At 46.6% G+C, this 19,113-nt stretch overlaps 3 protein-coding genes across 10 annotated transcripts; 2 read left to right on the top strand and 1 right to left on the bottom strand.

Annotated features, from left to right (window-relative positions):
* Positions 1–14: 14 nt before the first annotated feature.
* On the top strand, positions 15–1,551 carry LOC148887707 (uncharacterized). Its single transcript, XM_089015834.1, has 5 exons — positions 15–445; positions 635–728; positions 791–950; positions 1,014–1,166; positions 1,293–1,551. Exons 1-5 carry the CDS (start codon positions 321–323, stop codon positions 1,442–1,444), a joined length of 684 nt encoding a protein of 227 aa, XP_088871960.1. The 5' UTR covers positions 15–320; the 3' UTR covers positions 1,445–1,551.
* Positions 1,550–19,095, bottom strand: rhbdl1 (rhomboid, veinlet-like 1 (Drosophila)). 8 transcript variants are annotated; one of them, XM_089015824.1, is made up of 15 exons: positions 18,958–18,994; positions 18,773–18,869; positions 12,051–12,433; positions 11,768–11,977; positions 11,442–11,569; positions 11,256–11,355; positions 10,778–10,851; positions 10,282–10,368; positions 8,522–8,680; positions 6,645–6,869; positions 6,418–6,566; positions 6,229–6,341; positions 3,395–3,495; positions 3,248–3,308; positions 1,550–3,166 (listed from the first exon to the last, which is right to left on the bottom strand). In XM_089015824.1, the coding sequence occupies exons 5-15, from the start codon at positions 11,538–11,540 to the stop codon at positions 2,895–2,897; spliced, it is 1,440 nt and encodes a 479-aa protein (XP_088871950.1). In that variant the 5' UTR covers positions 11,541–11,569; positions 11,768–11,977; positions 12,051–12,433; positions 18,773–18,869; positions 18,958–18,994; the 3' UTR covers positions 1,550–2,894. The 8 variants fall into 8 exon arrangements, with proteins under 8 accessions (XP_088871950.1, XP_088871952.1, XP_088871953.1 ...); XM_089015826.1 differs by lacking the exons at positions 10,778–10,851; positions 11,256–11,355; positions 11,442–11,569; positions 11,768–11,977 and having other exon boundaries at positions 12,051–12,181; positions 12,255–12,433; XM_089015827.1 differs by lacking the exons at positions 10,778–10,851; positions 11,256–11,355; positions 11,442–11,569; positions 11,768–11,977 and having other exon boundaries at positions 12,051–12,181; positions 12,280–12,433.
* h1-0 (H1.0 linker histone) lies at positions 16,933–18,303 on the top strand. The gene has a single exon (XM_089015835.1). The coding sequence runs from the start codon at positions 17,156–17,158 to the stop codon at positions 17,753–17,755; it is 600 nt and encodes a 199-aa protein (XP_088871961.1). The 5' UTR covers positions 16,933–17,155; the 3' UTR covers positions 17,756–18,303.
* Positions 19,096–19,113: the final 18 nt, after the last annotated feature.

Below are 19,113 nucleotides of genomic sequence, written 5' to 3'. Positions count from 1 at the left end.
TGTCACTACTTAGTAAGTTTACTGTGTGAGTCTGCTGCAGAATGCACATTTGTTTAATTGTTTAAACTATTGAGTAAGGGCGAAACTGCAGTTTTTATCCCATCCAAAAATGTCGGGATGTGCAAGATTTTTTTTAATCTTTCCTGACTGTCACATTAGGTGGCGGTGTTGTCATTAAGGAGGAGCTCTGGAATGGCAACTAGAACAAATGTTATCAACTACCTTTGTGTGTGTTAAGTAAATACGTTTCAATTCCAAGTATTTGTTAAGAATTTGTCTCAATTCCGGCCTTGTTATTTTGCTCCTGGACACCGCGGACCATGAGTGGCCTTTTTGAATGCGAGCGTCCGGCCACATGGAGGAAAGTAGAAGGTAAATATTGGGACGTGGTGGAGGCCAGGAGCAGGACCAAAAAAACTGGGAAGCTTCTCCATCTTGACAAGTGGTAAGAAATTCAGCACTACCTCCGTTGCCAGTGTGACAGTCGGCGATCCTGTTTAAAGATGAAACCTTCTCTGATTGAAACCACTTGTTGAGTTTTGGCTTCAAACGAGCATTAGTTTGAGGTCTTTTGATTTAACCATGGCTTTTACAATGAATGTGTGTATCTAATGCCAGGGTTGTGTGCACTCAGGTACCAAGAGGAGCTGCCCGCCATCATCTCAAGTCGATGTGAGAAACACATCACACTGGCAGAGGCGGTCAAGCTGATGGAATGGAAGCTCACCGTAAGTTGCTCCACAGACGCCTGCGACGGAACCTAGCGCTTCAGCCGCCTTTTTGTGGGCAGAGAGGGAAGTTCAGGCCCCGTCTGCAGCAGCTGGTGTCCTCCAACAGTGAGGATGCGGTGGACAAATGTTCCCGAAAGGCCTTCCGACTCCTCCCCGACGTGGCGGCGGCCATCGCGGAGCTCAGCTCTCTCAAAGGAGTCGGCCCGGCAACTGCGTCAGGTCAGCAAATGGGAGATTTGGCGACAGGCTTTGTATTCAATGTCCTTTGGTTTGTTTTGGCAGCCGTGTTGGCAGCGGGGGCTCCCGATCAGGCGGCGTTCATGTCGGATGAAGCCACGGAGAGCGTACCAGGGCTCAAACCCATCCAGTATACAGCCAAACACTACACGCTCTACCTGGAAAAGATGGTGGACGTGACCCACACACTCAACAAAGGTTCACCATTTGACCCATAAAGCCCCCTACCCATTTTTTTTTACCTTTCATTTGAACACTGCTTTTTTTCACGTGCATTCTTGTTTTTCCTGACCCTATTTTACACTCCTTTTTTCTTGTCTTCAGTAGACCCCCAGCCCGATTGGACACCCCAAAGGCTGGAGCGTTGTTTGTGGGCTCTGACGGTTGCTAAGCAACAGCATCTCCCACTTCTTCAGGATCTTGAAGAGCTCCTGGAGTCTGATCACAGAGCAACTAAGAAACTTAAAACACATTAAAGGCATCCCTGAACTGATTTTTTTTGTGCAGAGTAGTAATAAATAATAAAAATAAACAAAATGTATCCTGAAATAGTACAATGATGGGCAGAAAGATTTTCAATGTTGTCGTCACAGTATTGTTTTTTATTTATATTGTTTCCGAATGAAAGCAAAATACAACGACCAGGTACAAAATAAAAGAAAATATATTCAGATATATACAATATAAAATGGTTCCGTTTCAGAACATTTAAAAAGTACATATAATAGAGAATGAAATCAATCATGAGGACTTTGATACAAATTTCCCACATGTACATTTAGGCATCCTTCCACGTGGTAAAGAGAAAAATACATCCCTCCCCCTACTTGTTTTTATTGTAAATGCTTTTTCTGCTTGTAGTCAGTTTGGCACTGTTGTGGGGGGGTGTGTTCTACGAAAATTCAAAAGCACTTACTAGCCCTTTTTTCTGTGTCCTCGTCATGGCCAGCAATAACATTTCAAAGTGACCATGAGGGGGTTTCAACTCTTCTCCATGACTCGGGCGTAATTGGCTGATCTTCTTGTCATTTTCCCAAATCTTCAAGGGGGGGGGAGAGGGTACTGCAGAGAAATTCAATTGATGAACCCAACGGAAAAAGCATAAAATGTTCAGCCAAATGAATTAATGATCGGACAAGGGGGCGTAAATGCAATCCTAGGCTATCATTGTTTAAGTCGCCGAAACAAACCGTCAACTATCAACAACTTACGTACAAAGCGGCAGAAAGCCCAAAACAGAAAAATCAGCTACACCGTTTTGTTTTCTCTTACTTGGAATATTCACAATGCCGCAAATGACTTTTGACACACGCCACCAGTCTTAAACGTGTTCCTGTAAGGAGACATAAAAAAATGTGTAATGCTGAATGTAATTAGAGCCTTTGCAAGTTCTTCCTATGGCTTGTTTTTGTAAAGCACTAAAGTTTGGATCAACAATCAACGCCCGCTTTTGGCACCCTTTTGAAATAGACTCTTGGTTACAATACACACATCCACTATAAATGGAGGGGGGGGGGGGGTAAGCCAAAGTGTAATAGTTTCCTGCCCTCCCTTCCCGGGCTCTATAGTTACATTCCTTTTCAAAAGTACGTACAGAAGAAGGAGAGGCTGAGGTATCGACTTGAGATGCGTAATCAGCTCTCAATAGCGAATAGATGATTTTTCCTAAATCCACAGTGAGGATGCTGAAGTTTTTTTGTTTTTTTTTGGGGGGGGGGCATCTGTCCTCACCAGAGTCACGAAACAAATCAACACCAATGGAAGAAAGTTCCTCAAAATGGACGCCAGGAACTCAGTCATCCGCTACCCTTCTTTTTCATAAAAGACACCCACGTCTTGGTTCTGTAGAGTGGCAAACGATTCCCGTTTTCAAAGAAAAACCTGTTTGCAAGTCCAGATGTGACGAGGGTGGGTGGGGGGCCTTCGTCAGGGGGCGGGAGGGATCTGCACGCCCAGGAGCTCGTAGGCAAAGACGTTCCAGAAGATGGCGAAGAGCAGAAAGGTGATGAAGGAGAAGATGATGACCCACCAGGAGCACTGCTTCTGCAGGCTTTCCTCGTAGCTGCGTAGGATGAGCAGGCCCATGCTGATGCCCACCACCGCGCCCGACAGGTGGGCCATGAAGCTGGGCTGCGGCCCGGACGAGGGCAGCGGCGGCGAGAAGCGCAGCCACACCGCTCGACCCACTTCCGAGCTCACTGAGGGGGAGAGAGAGGGAACCCAAACATCGCAATGGGATTCGCTCGCCCGATTTACAAAAGGGGTCTTGGGCTACTTACTGCAAACCAGCGCTAGGATCATGCGCAGAAGCTTGTATGGACACCTCATCCCGGCCCAGTTCTTGAAAAAAAAAATGCTGTTGAAATGGTACAAAAAAAAAAACCCTCTGCGCCACAACGGAGGCGAGAACGACAACCGGCAGTTACCATGACAACGTTGGCCAGATGTGCTGAGCAGAGAGCGTAGACCCCGCCGGAGCCCCCCACCACTGGAGCGCGCATGTCGGTGATTGACACCGTCAATGAACCTGCGGCAAAAACGTTAGAAACTAATTCATACAAAGAAAATTGTTTTTTTTCATCTTTTTTTTGCTTTATTTGACAATTTAAATTTTTCAAAACGACCTGGCTGTCCTGTTTTTTTTTAGAGCAGGGGAGAAAATAAAAGGGGATCACAGATTAGTCATCAGGCAGCCTCACAGCAGTCACCTTCCTTGGGGGGGCTTTCTCAAAATAGGCCAAAAATCACCAGCCACTGGTCGAGGCTAATTTCGCTAACTAAATCCTGATATGTAGCGCTGCTGCATTTATATGACCAATCATTTTGCATAACATATCGTACACGAAGACACGTCGGGTCATTGAGACAAATATATTATCTGTCTACCTGTGTCGCTGCACGCTTTGTATTTAAATATCCATGAGGGAAATACAGTGACAGTTTTTCGTTAGCCTGTCTATGTCGTTGGGTATTTTTGTTTTAGCGGAAAGTCAGTTCACTTGAATTCTTTTTTTTTTTCAAGTTTAAGCATGTGCCGCAGCAGTCAGCAAATACAAAGCGTGCTAGCAGAGTTGGGATGGAATTCTGAGCCGAGGAAATGGCAGCGTAAAAGATGCCAGCGTCAGCCGACTGTTAATCATGCAAATGAGCCGATAAGGGAAGCGCAAAGGAGGGCCGATAAAACAAAACAAGCCAACTTTTTAATTACGCTCGCAGGCCGACCTGTCAAATCTGTAAAAAGCGCAATTTCACTGCGTGGGTACAAAAAGAGTAAATACTGTCTCAAGAGGAGACTTTGCAGGGGGGTGCTGGAAAGATGGATGGCAATGGGAGCAACGCCGGGAAGTAATCCGTCTCTACTCGCCCAACGCACCTGCGAGTGCTGCTTTTGTGAAGATTTATAGGTGGGGGATGAAGGCCGATTGGACACACGGGAGGAGACGTCCCGTTTTGGTCGCTTGTGCGGGCGAAATGACAATTTCACAGCGGCGTGCGCGCCGGTGGCGAGGCGGCGGCGGTGGCGTCTCTTTAAAGAAAGATGAGCAACTGAATTGGGCCTACTCAAATATTGCGCTGACCTACTTTCACAAATTCAATTCTCATATTTGCTCTGTCAAATCATTTGGTTAAAGTTTACTGTCAAACCAGTCAAAGTTACACTCTGGAGGGGGGGGGGGCAACTGGACCCGTGAGGACCCACCACCACACACCCCTCCGTTGGTTCCATTTTTATCTCACTGGCTGCTCTAGGTTCATCCAAATCGTCTCCTTCACTTCACAGTGCTCCCCAATCTCCTCTGGTGTGCCCCAAGGCTCTTTCCCAAGGCCCCTGCTCTTTATTTTCTATCTCCTTTATTGTGCTTGTTTTGTGATTGTAAAGCATCTTTAAAAGTCGCTTTTAAATAAAATGTATTATTTCTGTGTAAGCTCTCAGTCGTACAGGAGTGGTCCATCGATGAAAAGGTTACTGATGACGGCTGAAGAAACCTTTTCATCGAAAAATGCATTGTCAACAACATCCGCAATATTATGTTGGGAATATTAAACAGAGGTGTTGTGCGGCTTCTCCCGCTTAGCGAGGATTTAAGATTTAGGCGCCTCGCACACCTGCGGGAGCCGAGCTGCGAGGTGCGCGATTAATTCCAAGGCGGAGCTGACGTGTCGCATTATTTCTTTCCGCCATATTTGCGGAGGACGTTCGAAAGATTTCCGTTTGATGACAGTAAAAAAGCGGTTTTGGGGTCAACGGTGTGACGCGGATCTTGGTCCAAGTCGACTCCGGGACCAAACGCCGACTCTCAGCGTCCCCCCTGGGTGCCTCCTCGAGCTTTCTCGGAGATGAAGCGCCGACACGAGGTGCTAAAGTGATCTAAAGCCAGACTCTGACAGAGCCTGAGGCGTCACCGCTCGGTCGCCGTCACTCGCGTGCAAACGACGCCGCCGCCAGACTGAAATAGAAAAATCCGGAACCCTCCGACGGCTCGTAAAATTCCAGGAATGCCTGATCAGATGTATTTAGCCACGAAAGAAGGTGGAGCCAGATTATTTTTGGGAGGCTGTAATTTGGCGTTTTCACGCCGAGGCGGTTCTTGCGGCGTCTCCATGCACATATTTAGCGGCGTGCAACTTGTCTACCTCCCGATGGTCTTGAGTATCGGCGGTTTACGAACGCCACCTCAAAGTGCACTCTGGCTAATTCCCCCAGAGAAGAAGCTTGCATGACGTTCCTCATCGTGGTTTGACACTCACTCTGTCCTCAGCGCAGAAATAAATCAAAGCCACAATAATTCATGAGATTTAAGAGAGTGCACGTGTGCGCGGGTTGTTTTTACCGAGCAGAATACAATTTTGGAGTGGTGTTAACTCAATTTAACACGGAGCAGAGAGAAGATGAGGGAAAGGACAAATCAAACATTTGGACGTCTAGTCACGTCGACAGAAGACATGAATTAAGATGTCTGCTTTGCTACAGTCGTCAAATGGCGGAGGAGGAAAAGCTTTCTCTAGCCGTCATCTTTGAAGGTGTCGAACGGATAGGGATTAGGGATAACAGGGCCAGGGTTACCAGCACAATTTTAATTCGCTGACGATGGTCTTCGGATGAGATCCAACACCTTCAAAGAAGTACAGATGACGGCTGAAGAAACCTTTTCCTCGATGGATCACGACTGAGAGCCTACACAGACGTCATGAAATGGTGACAACCATGAAGGTTTTCAAATTGTTGGGCGAAAGATCGGCGTGGCATTCTGAAACTCACCCGCCAGCACTCCGGCCATGTAGAGCAGACTTATCCGCAAGGCGCCGTGGACCATCTCCAAAGGGACTCCAATCATCAGCTGCAGCAAAGCATTGAAGCCCAGTTGCTCCAAGCTAAAACGACGCGGGCAAATGGGACAGCGTGAGGTGGCTTTCGAGCGCAGGCGAGGACGAGCTCGCGTCCACGTACCCGACGTGCATGAACATGTAGCTGAAGAAGCGCCACACTTGAGCTCGGTGGCCCGGGTGGTACACCAAGGGGCTCTTCATGAAGTCCGGTTGGTAGGTTTGCAACACCCACTTGTTGAGCATCACGCCGTAGCACATGAACACGATGATCTGCCATCACAGATGCCAAAAACGGCGCGTTTGGTTTGCTTTATTCTGACAATCGCGTCCGAGAATGAAATCCGTTACCTGGACGATGGTGATGACGGCGATGAAGACCGGCGGCGGGCACAGGCGGTTTTGGTGGAAGTACCAGCGGCGGTCCGTCTCGCAGGGTAGGATCTCGTAGGCCACGTAGCGGACAAAGCGCTTGTATAGACCCAGGCCCGTTTCGTCCAGCAGGATTTCTCTCTGCAGCGTGCGGCGGCCATTTGCGATGGCCCGGCGGAAACTGCTGGAGCGCTTGCTGCTCATCTAGAAGTCGAAAATAAGAATGGAAAAACATTGAAATCAAAAATATTTCACCAGTTGGGAAGGTAATTCAGATCTTTTATTCACTTTTGTTTGTTGACCGTCATAGCAAGGGCCAGATATTGTCAAAAATATATATAAATATGGGCTGCTGGAGATCAACTGTTCCGTTTGTTCTCAGTGTGATCAATCACAGAATAACGCCTGCAATGGTGCTACTGATTAAAAACGTTTTGGTCCAATATTTTGGCTTCTTTCTAGCTAAAAGCTGATTTCACACAGCGGAGGTAAAATTCACCCCGAACAAGCTCGCCATTGTCGCTAAAACAATCGTGCTCCTAGTGGCTAGAAATGCCGACGTAGCAATTATCTCCAAATCAAACTTTTGGGAGGCGTGTGATAAGATCTGACACAAAGCGACTGTGAAGGAACAAGAAAGCGGCCCGTCACATCTTTTTTCAACCTGACGCCAGTAGGAAATTAAAAGGTGTCCAACTTTTGTATCACTTCATATCAGGTGATTCAGCTTCTGGACGCCTCAAGTGTGTGTAGGCACAATTGTTGGATCGATACACTCGACATCCATAAACGCTAATGAGCTAAACTCACTGAGGACAGAAGGTTTTTTTTATATTTATTTTACAGGAACGAGCAAACAAAATCACCCTAAACAAATTGCTGCACAAAAAAATAAAGAAGCTGTCTTTTCACATGAGACATACACTACTTCCTTGACACCAATTACCGTAGCGTGCTACTATCCTGTTTGTACGAGGTGCGTGCATGTGTGTGTGTTACTATGGTGACGCAATGGACATTAACACAATTTAAAAGCGATTACATGCTACAATGAACATGGGAGCAGCCATGAATTGAATTAAACTGTTAGATACACCGGAAGGAACACACACGCACGCAAGACAACATATCAAAAATGAACTAGCGGCACGAGACGGGCATTTTTGTGCAAGAGGAAATTAGCCGCGAAGAGCAATGGCGACTCTTGACTACGTTTGTGGCCCTTGTGATAAATAAACAGGAACGTCAATCAACGTTGAAAGCGGAGGAATCTTGGAAAGTCCCCTTGAAAAGGAAGTGGAAGCTTTGGAAGCACAAAGATAGTCACAGCCTTCGGGGAACGGCTGAATGGGCTAAATGGCAACCAGCAGGTGTGCGAGCATGTGTGTGTGTTTTAAACTGCGAGGAGCCTTTTTTTTAGCTGCATGTTGCCCATCGCACATCCTGCTATCCGCTACAGTCCATTTTCCTTCATGGATTCATTAGCCACAGCGCGCGGTCAATCCCTCCCAGCTCCATAGTCATTAGCAATAACCATAACATAGCTAAATATATTTTCAAAGGATGCAGAATCCCTCCCACCTCATCGCTTGTGAGTAAAAGAGCATCATTTGTCACAAATTAGGGAGTGGTGCTTGTAAAAGTGTCGCAAAGTGAGAGATGGGAGGCAGAGGAGAGGAACGAGGCATGAATACAGGGGAGGAGGGACGGGGGATAAGCAGGCCACATCGACGGACGCCGTTGGGTGCTTGCTGATTAGCTGCTTGAAAATGTCACGTGACTGCGACCTCGCACATCGTCGCATTTCAATATTCAACGAAAGCGTACCTCTGTGAAAATCCGATACGTGGACTCACCAGCTCGATGAGCTCCTGGTAACAAACTTGTCCGTCTTCATGGCTCTGGACCAGCGCTAACAGCATGTCCAGTTTGGACGGGTCCAGCTGCAGCTCATGGTGCTCCACCAGGCTGGTGAAGTTCTCCACTGCGATGAAACCGGTGTTGTCTGGATCCAGCTGGAGGACAGAAAAAAAGACAAATAAGATAAATAAACAGAGTCTTACCTAAAACCTTAACCAAACGAAGCCTCGCATCATTATAGGATAAATCGGCACTCAAGTGAGGGCATCTCATTAAGGTTTCCCGTAACGCAAAGTTGGCCCGGGGACGAAAGGGCTTTCAGACGTTGCATCAGGGTGAAATCAGGGGAAGTAGCGCTCGCTGTTCACAGTGTCAGGAACGCGGCTTGGAAAAAAACACTTGGATTAAAGCGTTTCGGCATTAGGACAATTCTGGCAAATCGTGGCTTAGTTGGATGTCGCCTCGCCGCGCAATGTAGCAAAACATGGCAAAACTAAATTGTTTACTTCATATTTCACTGTCATGACTGTATGAAACTGTGTTATTTTTATGATTACAATTTGTTTTTAATGCGAAAAAGTACCATTGCACATGGTCCTCATCATATCTCTTAAATACACAAGCGAGAGCATTTAATTCAAGCGTTGCATACGCGCACTAAAACATGACAGCTGTTGCCTGGTAACCCTCCACACAATTTCTTTTTTTATTGTATGCAGGCTTCATAATATATTCATATTTTCCAGGAAGTGTTGATTCACCAGAGAGTCGGGTCGGCGAGTAATGGAGCCGTCTAAAACATGGGTTGTCATGGAGTTGCTGCAGAGTAAGTAATAAATTGATTTATACTCGTAACGTTATGCACGCAACTCAAGTCACTCTGAAATAGACAATAAACAGATACTGGATAGCCCCCCACCCACTCACCCACCCTCACCTCCAAGGGTTTAAGGATTCAACATTCCAACATGAATGCTACTTTTCTCTTTTTGCATTATGTCTTAGCATTAAGCTAGTGGATTAGGTGACATTGGGGTCTGTTTTAAGGACATTATTATAAAACTAGTTTGAAAATGATGAGCATAGTTTGGTACATGTTTGCATTTTTGCGGCGGGGGGGGGGGGGGGGGGGGGGGGGGGTGCAATCGCACCCCCCACCCCCTTTTTTGTTTTACTTATATAGTAGCAGCAGGAGTTTGTCCCTATTAATGCATATGGTTCCCTTTAAGGAGATGCTGGTGTGACCTTGCCCAGGAACATGAGCGCACACGGGGGAGCGCCGGGCTAGGGAACGGAACGAAGGAGGGGGCGGGTGGTGCAGGATGGTTCCTTGCAACCAATTAGGAAGCATCAATTATCAAAACGAGCGACATGGAGACAAATTAGCAAGCGGGAGTGGCAGGTGACGCAGCAGTGAACGAGACAAGCGCTAACCAACAGCGAAAATGGCGACACTGACAAGCCGCACAGGTTGGCATGGTTACGCATGCGTGCCCCGTTTTCCATCCATCTCGAAATATTGGCGTTTGAGAAGCAAATGAAAGACACAATGGAGGGGAGGGAAGAGGTGACGCAAAGAATACAGATGAATGGAAAGACCCTGGCGACGACCGAGGTTACGCATTGTAGCATTTGGGTATCTGTGATTCAGGTTTAGCCAATAAATTTAAACTGTCCATCAAAATCTATTCTTCTATTCCATTATCGAACCAGGAAGCAAAGAAATAAAACACAAATACAAAAAGGGAAGACTCACAGGGAGCTGCTGCAGGCCACAATTTAGCTCCAGAAGTTTACACGAAGGCCAACTGCAGTTTCTGACATCTCCCGTTAAACCACGCCCCTAAAAGGCACACATTTATGGACGGAAAGCACTTTTTGGAAGACACCAGATAAAGAATTTGAACAGCAATGACTCTCCGTTCAACCAGAAGGGAGACCTGAGGAATTTGTCTTTGATGCAAACAATCCAAGTCCCATTTCCTGCCGCTTAAGCACGGCGCAAACAGCCAGCGGCGGCGTTCAAATGCGGCTCAATGCAAATTAGCGTCGGCGAATGATGAAAGGGGACAGCGTGTAAAGTGCCTCATTCTTTCTGCTTGACATCAATGTGTCAAAACAGTCTTCATGCCAGATAGTATGAATAACCTTGATAAAATAACTACGTGACGGGGGGTGGCGGTGATACCCACCGCGCACACTCCCACTTTCAGAAGCTGGCTGGGTGCCTTATCTGTGAATGTGCTACGTACGCTGCCGGCCATCATACTGGATGTCGGCGGGGGCCGGGAATAGCTTCGGCTCAGCATCATCGCATTGCAACCGCCTGCAGACAAAGACTCATAAAGTCACTTCTGTTGCCAGTCTTGAGTTCCAACTCTTTGTCTTGCTCTCTCTCTTTCCCTGCACCATTTTCACACGGGTTCAATGTGACATGGCTGCAATAACTGATTTTACCAGACACCCAAGTGAATAAAAAAACGAGGTTCTCAAATATAAACCTTTTTTTTTAATGTAAACACGGTGCAGCGGCATTTCGCTGCAATGCTGCAAGCTAATGGAACGAGCTGCTATAAAGGAGGTGAAGTACAAATGCATTAAATGATAGGTTAAAAACAGTGCAAGTGTCATTCGCCAAACTGATTCCGGAAAAAAAAGCATCCGGTGGTATGAAATGTTTCCGATTTAAATTGAATCAACAACACAGACTTGTCATTATTGACTTCTCACCATGTCTGTCGCCATGACTGGAGTGCATCGCCAGTAAATGACTCAAAAGTGTGACCAGGAGCCTCCTCATAGTCAGCCCACACGGGCTTCCCCTTGCTTGCTACAAACACACTTTCATGAAAAAAAATGTGTGCACGATGACAGACACACACACTCACACACACGCGCGCGCACACATACACACACCTTTCCCATGATATTCTCGCTCTCGCCGCTAAGGGTGTCGATGATGCGCCAATCAACTTTGACCCCCGCAACCCTGCGGCAGTAAATCGATTTCTCCATTTTCAAGGGGAATGGCAGCACGCTTGCATCTGTCAATCAAACCGGAGCCTAATTTGAAAGCAGCAGTTAAATACACACAAAATTGGAAAGGAAACGTACAAGCCAACCTGACTGGACAGCAAAAAACAATGCAACCATGAAGGGTTTTTAACCCCCTACCAGCAAGAAGTAGTCAAGCCCTTCCATAAGACATAACTGACATGCGTCAACAGACGTGACATGCTCACCATCCCCATGATTTTCTCCACCACGTTGGCTCTCCTCCGCCACCTTTTTCAGTCTCTGACCTCACAACGTCGAGGACCCACATGGCTCCATGATGCGGCGTGTTGTCCGACACTCATTCCGCAGGCAATACGCCCCCCCACACCCCATTCAATCGGACCACAATTCCAACATCAACCATCGTGATGGATCAATGCCGAGCGTGTCCCCTCCTATGCGAGTGAGGTGTCAGCTCCTGGAAGCATGTAACCATAGAAACCACCACCGCCATCGCTTCACGCTTACCTGCTCTTGTATGAGCTGAAAAAAGGAGCTTCTATCCATATACTGGCCAGGGTGGCGAGAAGAGCCGCCGAGGACAAGGGCATCAGGGGTAGGGGGGGGGAACAGCGGCAAAAGAGGCAGCAGCGGTGTTGCTGAAGACAAGTAAAAAGGATGCAAGGAGATTTATTTTTTTGTCTTCGCTTGAGCCTGCTGACTATGCCTCACTTGTAATTCACGCTATCGTTTTTACGTTGCGCCGGGTTGCGTCTTTTGGGGCGCACGCAAAACGCGCCTCGGTGATGGCGTGGAGGCTCAAGCCAGCTCCAGCAGGCACTCCGATGCAGCTCTCATTCACTCTCCTCCGCCTCTATCCCATCGCATGGACTGCTCCAGCCTTTCTCTCTCTACACACACACACACACACACACACACACACACACACACACACACACACACGCACACGCACACGCACACACACACACACACACACACACACACACACACACTTGAAACATCATCACATGAATACAAATGAGCCACGGGAGGGAGGTGGCCTTGCTCTTCCAATGAGAAAAAAGCGAAGGAGTGGCTTTTTAGAGTCTTGGGGAGGGGCTACATTGCGGCTTACTACTGACGGGTGCCACATACACATGCCACATACAAGATGGCTTTTTTTTTTTGGGGGGGGGGGGTATGGACGAATCCTCCAACCTTGACATCACAAAGATAATTATGACACAGTGCTTTATAAGGTGAAAGGCGTTAACTCGGCAAGCGCTCAGCTAATTATAAACAATGGACGACATCGACGTACTAAATGCACCGTTGAGCATATTCACGGATGACCACAAAGTACCTGCAGGGAAAAAGATATCACTGCTTACAACAACAATTTAAAATAGAATACAATTTCACCAATGATGCACAAGCTCACAAGATCATAATTTTATTAAAGAAAACACAAAACTGCATAAATGTAGAATGACCATATTTTCTGCTGTATAAAGCGCACTGGAGTATAAGGCGCACCCCTAAGGAATGGTGTATTTTCAAACTTTTTCCATTTATGAGGCGCAGAGTCATCTTTTGAAGAAAATCACAGCTTTTGGGTGCGCCGTATACACTGGAAAATATGGTAATATAGAAACAAATCTAGAAACGAAAATATGGACTGAACATGATGTGGCAGCCTAGCTAAAAGTCAGAGTGCCCGCAGGCGACACTTTAAATCTAAAGTCATAAAACAAGAAGCACTCCGAAAGACACCGTCGGGGTTGCGACACGATCGCAGAGATTGAAATGATGAACTCGATTGTGTCGTCTCCACGGTGACCGGGTTGTATTTCCCTGCCAAATTCCGACGCTTGGCTCAGAGACAAATGCAACCTTGTTTGAGGGTCAAAATTGGAGCACAGCTAGCTCTCGGTATAATTTAGTGATAAGACTTGATAGTAGTAGGTAACTGGCTCATAAGAGACGCAAAGGTGAAAACATTCCGTCTAAATCCAGTTCAAAAATAATAAGCGTCTGACATCCTACTGACTGTAATGAGCTTTATGGGAAGACCGAAAAGCGTCAACAACTGTGCGGTCTGCCTTGTATTTAACTTTAAAATCCTGGTCTGCCCCCGCCATCAACCAAAACAGCAGTTTAGCTGGTGCGTGGGAGCCAGACGAGGCTAACGAGCCCTTACAGGGGAGACAAAGCGGCACAGCTCCTGTATTTTGTTTTTCTACTTCTTCTTTCCTTTCCTCACTTTGCTGCTGCAAAATGTCAATTTCTCCACTGAGAGACGACTCAAAGCTAATCCAATCCAATCAAATCCAAAAGCCCCTTTGACTACATTCCAGCCACTAGGATTTTTATACCAATAAAACCTGGCTATGTGGAGACATCAGAAAAGTTAACGATCCCCTTCTCATTGTTGTGTCAAATTTACAAGGCATTTATTTTCACTTTACGGCGACTTTAAAACCCCAGTCTTTAACATTTTTGGTGCATGGTTACAGCCTGAGCGATTAAACATTAATGTTGTTTATAACTGGCCTCCTCCGAGGGCAACCATAACGATTAAGGAGATGAAAACAAGTTTGGCATCTTAGATTGATACAATCTGCCCGAAAATGAAATGCTCGGGAATGCACTTTGTTGAGATATCCTCATCAAGCTTTGTAGAAAGAGAGAAAGGCATGAAGGAAAAGCAAACTGTTGGTTTTGTGCATTTGTGTTTGGAAACAATCTGGTCATCTATCAAGCTGACAGCAACCGAGAAGGTTTGCGGCATTAAAAATGTATTACGTGAGCTGAGGGGTGGAGAGAGAGAGTCCACGTGCTGAAATAAAGAAGAAAGAAATTGAAACCAAGATTTGACGAGACGGTAACAAGAGTTCCCTGAAAACAATCCAGTCGTTTGGATCACAATCCAATGTTTGTCTCTGTTGCCATTGGCCCAGTTCTATTTATATTTAGACATATTTTTCTTCGGGCCCAGTGTACTTTGGCCATCTCCTTTTCTGGCTATGCAAATTCAAATGGCCACGTGATTGGTGGGGAGGGACTAAGTTGAATCAGGTCACTGAATGGTTTTTAGTGTAAATCCTCTTGGGGACGACAAAAGCGGAAAAGGAAGGTGATTGAATCCAAAGTAAAAGGGGAATAATCAAAAGGCTGTTGAGTGGATCGATCATTCAAACATCTGACGCGAGAATCGATTACGGTTGTGTGCCTTTGGTGCCACTTAGCAGCTTTTTTTTGGCTTGGCAAGATTCGAGTCAGGAGCGACCTCTAGTGGTACAAAATATTCATGCATGTTATTGTTCACTTCAAATTCAACCAACACTCCACTTTGTCGATTAATGGACGGCGAGGTAAATACAGCAGCCCAAAATGCGGTAACTCCTGGGTGTAAAAGTTTAGAGGGAGATTTTATGGCGTCGTTTTAGGGACTGGACATAAAAACAAGTGTGGAGTAAGTCAAGTGGGGCATTTAAAAAGGCCAATGACTGCTTGACGGAATCCAAGACCTCAGAAATGATATGAATAGGTTAATTTTTGGTCGTATTTCATGTATTTTAACAAAGAGCAACGGGGCAATATTTCACAAAGACATTGCCCATGAGCAAAAATATTTGCTGACCCCGTAGGGGTCAAACCCCTCACGTACTGGCGCTCACTAAATCCTCCTGTATTAAAGGGGCAAGGGTTAAAGTTGGGATTAGAGCTAAATGTAGCATTCTTCAAGAGCAATATGTCAAAGGGCTAAATCAAACGTGCTCTATGTTTAACTACGTGGCGACTGTTGCGCACATTTAGAAAAAGGAACCTAATTTTGCAATGCATCATGGTTCAAAATAGCGTCGATAGTCGTGTAATTGTCGTGCCGAACTGAAATGACTGCTAAAAGTTGCTAGCCGTGCTAACATAGCCAGGAGTACAATGACCACCGGCTTGACTGACAGGCCTTTGTCGCAGTGTCAGCGGCTGTCGACAGGGCATTTGCCCCCCCCCCCCCGACACCTGTTCTTCATTCGGCACGTCGAACGGACGGGAACAAACTGGCACCACAAGCAACAGGCACTGACAGACAAGCGTTGTAATACGTGTGTGTCGACGCCTTGTTCTCGCTTTGATCCGCCTGAACTTGGCACTTGGGTGCCGATGAAGCACTGTCCAGACCTCTGGTAATGTTTTTTCCCTTCCACAAGGGTGCAGAATTTCCTTTTTGAATTTCCAAGCTGACCTTCCGCCAGGTGTTTGTGTCTTCCACAATTAAGAGTTAGTCTTTCTAAATGATGAGGGCAATAATCAGTGTCAAATGAAGCACAAGTCACATCTAGGAGGAGAAATGCACGACAACATTGGGTGGGACAAAATGGCGCTCAGGGGGAGAGAGAGATTGGCTCACCCCAAAAAATATAGATAATAAAGCGGACGCACGTCGACATTTGCGGATTTTAATGCTGATCGGGCACCCAAAAGATAGCAGAGTATTTAAAATGTTGTTAGGAAAAACCCCCACTACCAAAGGCTGATTTGACTGACGCTCCATTGACCCAAACAAAAGAAGCACCGCGTCTTATAGACGAACATTTTAATTTCAAGGCAGCAACACCCCCGTTTGCATCTGGATCCACATCTGCACAATCGCAATCCACCCCTTGATTAGAAATCCAATCATTTATTATTCGCAATCACGACCCGAGCGTGTCACGTCGGGATGTGTTGGCAACTTTCCTGACAATGGCGAAAAGAGCGCCTACTGCCATAGTGACAAATGTAAACAAGTCGGTCGAAAAACGCCAAGCCCGGTTCCCCGAATCGTCGGGGGTCCACGCAAACGAAGCCAAGTTACCCCCACGAGAGGTACCCGTGAGTCGGACACGGTGACATTTGATTTATACGACGTTTAACGCGAAATAATCTCGGGCGCGTCACTTGAAGTCAGTGGCCCGACTGTGTTAGTTGTGAAAATGTCAGGGCGTATTAAAAGCCAAAACGGAACCGAGTTTCGAGCCGATCGCGTGCAATCGATAGAGCACACATTCGTCTTTTAGATGCACGACTTGATTTTGCAGCAGGTTCCGTCCGTTTGGGTCAATTTAAAGCGAATTGTGCAAAATTGTTGGCAGCGCGCGTGACTTCCAGCCGGTTTTCACCGAATAAAAGTTGTTCTTCGGGGTTGGCGAGACGCGACTAACGTGTGCCGGGGAAGCCCAATGCCTCTGCTACCGGCCCGGATTGTCGCGTGGGTCGCAACCGGCGTGCACTTGTTATATTCAAGACGAATTGGACGAGGAAGAAACACAAACGGGACATCGCCAGTTCGGCGGAGTCCGCTACATCAGCTACTGGCAGTTGCTGTTCTCAATCACGTCCGCAGAAAGCTTTCATAGAGCCGCCGGAGCGCCGGTGGAATTAGACACTTAAGACGTTCTCGGTCTGTGGACGTCTTTCTCGCTGGACACGTCTGATATTATTTTGGACTAGGACAAATCACGTATTTTGGACTATTTCTTTTGCACCCAAAGGCCGAGCTCTTTGTGTGTGTGCGTTGCAGAGGCACAAAAGACTTTGAATTTGGCCACAAAAAATATTAATTCATCTCAATCAAACTCAAAGAAAGAAGCATGGCAGAGACATCAGCATCTCCGGCCAAGGCCAAGAAAGCGGCCAAGACCAAGAAGCCCGCTTCACATCCCAAGTACTCGGACATGATCCAAGCGGCCATCGTGCACGACGCCGGCCGAAGCGGAGCGTCCCGTCAATCCATCCAGAAGTTTGTCCGCAAAAACTACAAGGTAGGCGACAACGCCGACGCCCAGATTAAGTTGGCCCTCAGGAGGCTGCTGGCGTCTGGGATGCTGCGCCACACAAAAGGCATCGGAGCGTCTGGATCTTTCCGACTCAACAAGCCCGACGACGCCAAAAAGCCCATCAAGAAAGCGCCCGCCGCCAAAGCCAAGAAGGCCACCAAGGCGTCAGCTAAACCGCCCAAGAAGGTGGCCAAGCCCAAGAAGGTCACCAAGGCGCCGGAGAAGCCCAAGAAAGCGGCCGCCAAGAAGACCAAGGCGGTCAAAGCCACCAAGAAGGCCACGCCGACCAAAGTGAAGAAAGCGGCGGCGCAGAAAAAGACCAAACCGGGCAAGGCGACCAAACCCAAACCCAAAGCGGTCAAAAGGTCAACCAAGCCTGCCAAGAAGGCCGTGAAATCGACCAAAAGGAAGTGAAAGGACAATAATCGCAACGGGCTGTGTAAATATTCCCAAAAAGGACACCTTTTCGTATATGTCTTATTTTTGTAAGATTACACGTGCACTTCTACTCCTCTCACCTGCGCCGACATTTATCGAGAGCGCTGTAAATGATCATTTAATCGTACGCTCCAGTCTCTTGGTTCTCCAGGTTCTTGTGCTACTACAACTCCTAAGGGATTCATCCATTCATTCCATCCATCCTCTGTGTGTGAATCACCCCCCCCCCCCTCGGCATTTTCATTAACGTCGCTTCATCACGACATCCAATAAAACCCGACGAGAACGTGTTTGAAAAGTTCTTTAAGATTTCACGCACTAAAAAGTTCGGGTGAAGTCGTCTCCGATTTCACCGGGCGCTTCATTAGGTGCGATTTTACTCCGCTATTCATAAATCAAGGGTAGTTTTAACGTGCTTGAAGGGAAAAGAATGAGGGTATATCGTATCGCGGTTACTTTATGGAAATCAATTTTTTTGCACCTGCAGCCATTTAATTGGGAACACTCACAAAATATGACGCAAGGAGAAAAGAGACCATTGCTCAATAACTTTTTACAACTGAAAATGCAGACATTTGGAGTACCGACATGCTGAAAATATCCTAATTAAAGTCTAAGCCTTCCCTATTGTTTTCTCCCGAGATGCATTCTTTAATAGGAAATGGATGAGATATTAATACACGGTGGTTATGTGCACTAATAATGCTGCTACGACAATTTGCCACACTGGACGAATAAAGCATCCATAATTACACATTTTCATTTGTAGTAGACGCGCCTCGGCGATGTAATGTGGCTACCATTTTGAAATATTTTGCACTTAGTCTGTCCACTCTATTACACTCTGCCTATTTAGAGGCTTTATAACAAATTTAAGAGGAAAATTGTGTTTACACGAAAAATACACATAGGAATTGTAGGGAATCAGGGTAAAAAAACACTTTCACCTGCTGCTCATCTCGTTTTTGTGAAGTATAGGACACAATGACTTACTTTTGTTGACAGCAGATCACGTGACTCCACGCCCACCCTGTCAAACCGAATCCAACGCTGCCCTCTTGTGGCGGTTTGGAGGAACATCCGCAGATAGCTGCTAAGAGATGAGAGACAGAACAATCAGTTTTCATCCCCCCTGGGCCTCCAAATATCAATAAGCGAAAAGAAAAGTTGACACTTACGTAGAAAAGGTGAAGGCAAGATGTCCGCTTCTGCGAATGTAAGCGCGACCATGCCTGCAAGCGGGATAGGGCTGCTCGTTTGCTGTGTTGTTCTTTTATTGAGCAGGTTTGAACAGTTTAATTTTAGTATGAAAAATCTAACATCAAATACATTTT

This window comes from Hippocampus bargibanti, linkage group LG15, assembly GCF_051943395.1.
Source record: "Hippocampus bargibanti isolate YZ-2025 linkage group LG15, ASM5194339v1, whole genome shotgun sequence".
Lineage (NCBI taxonomy): Eukaryota > Metazoa > Chordata > Actinopteri > Syngnathiformes > Syngnathidae > Hippocampus > Hippocampus bargibanti.
The sequence above is the reverse complement of the archived record's forward strand: the minus strand, read 5'-3'. Positions and strand labels throughout refer to the sequence as shown.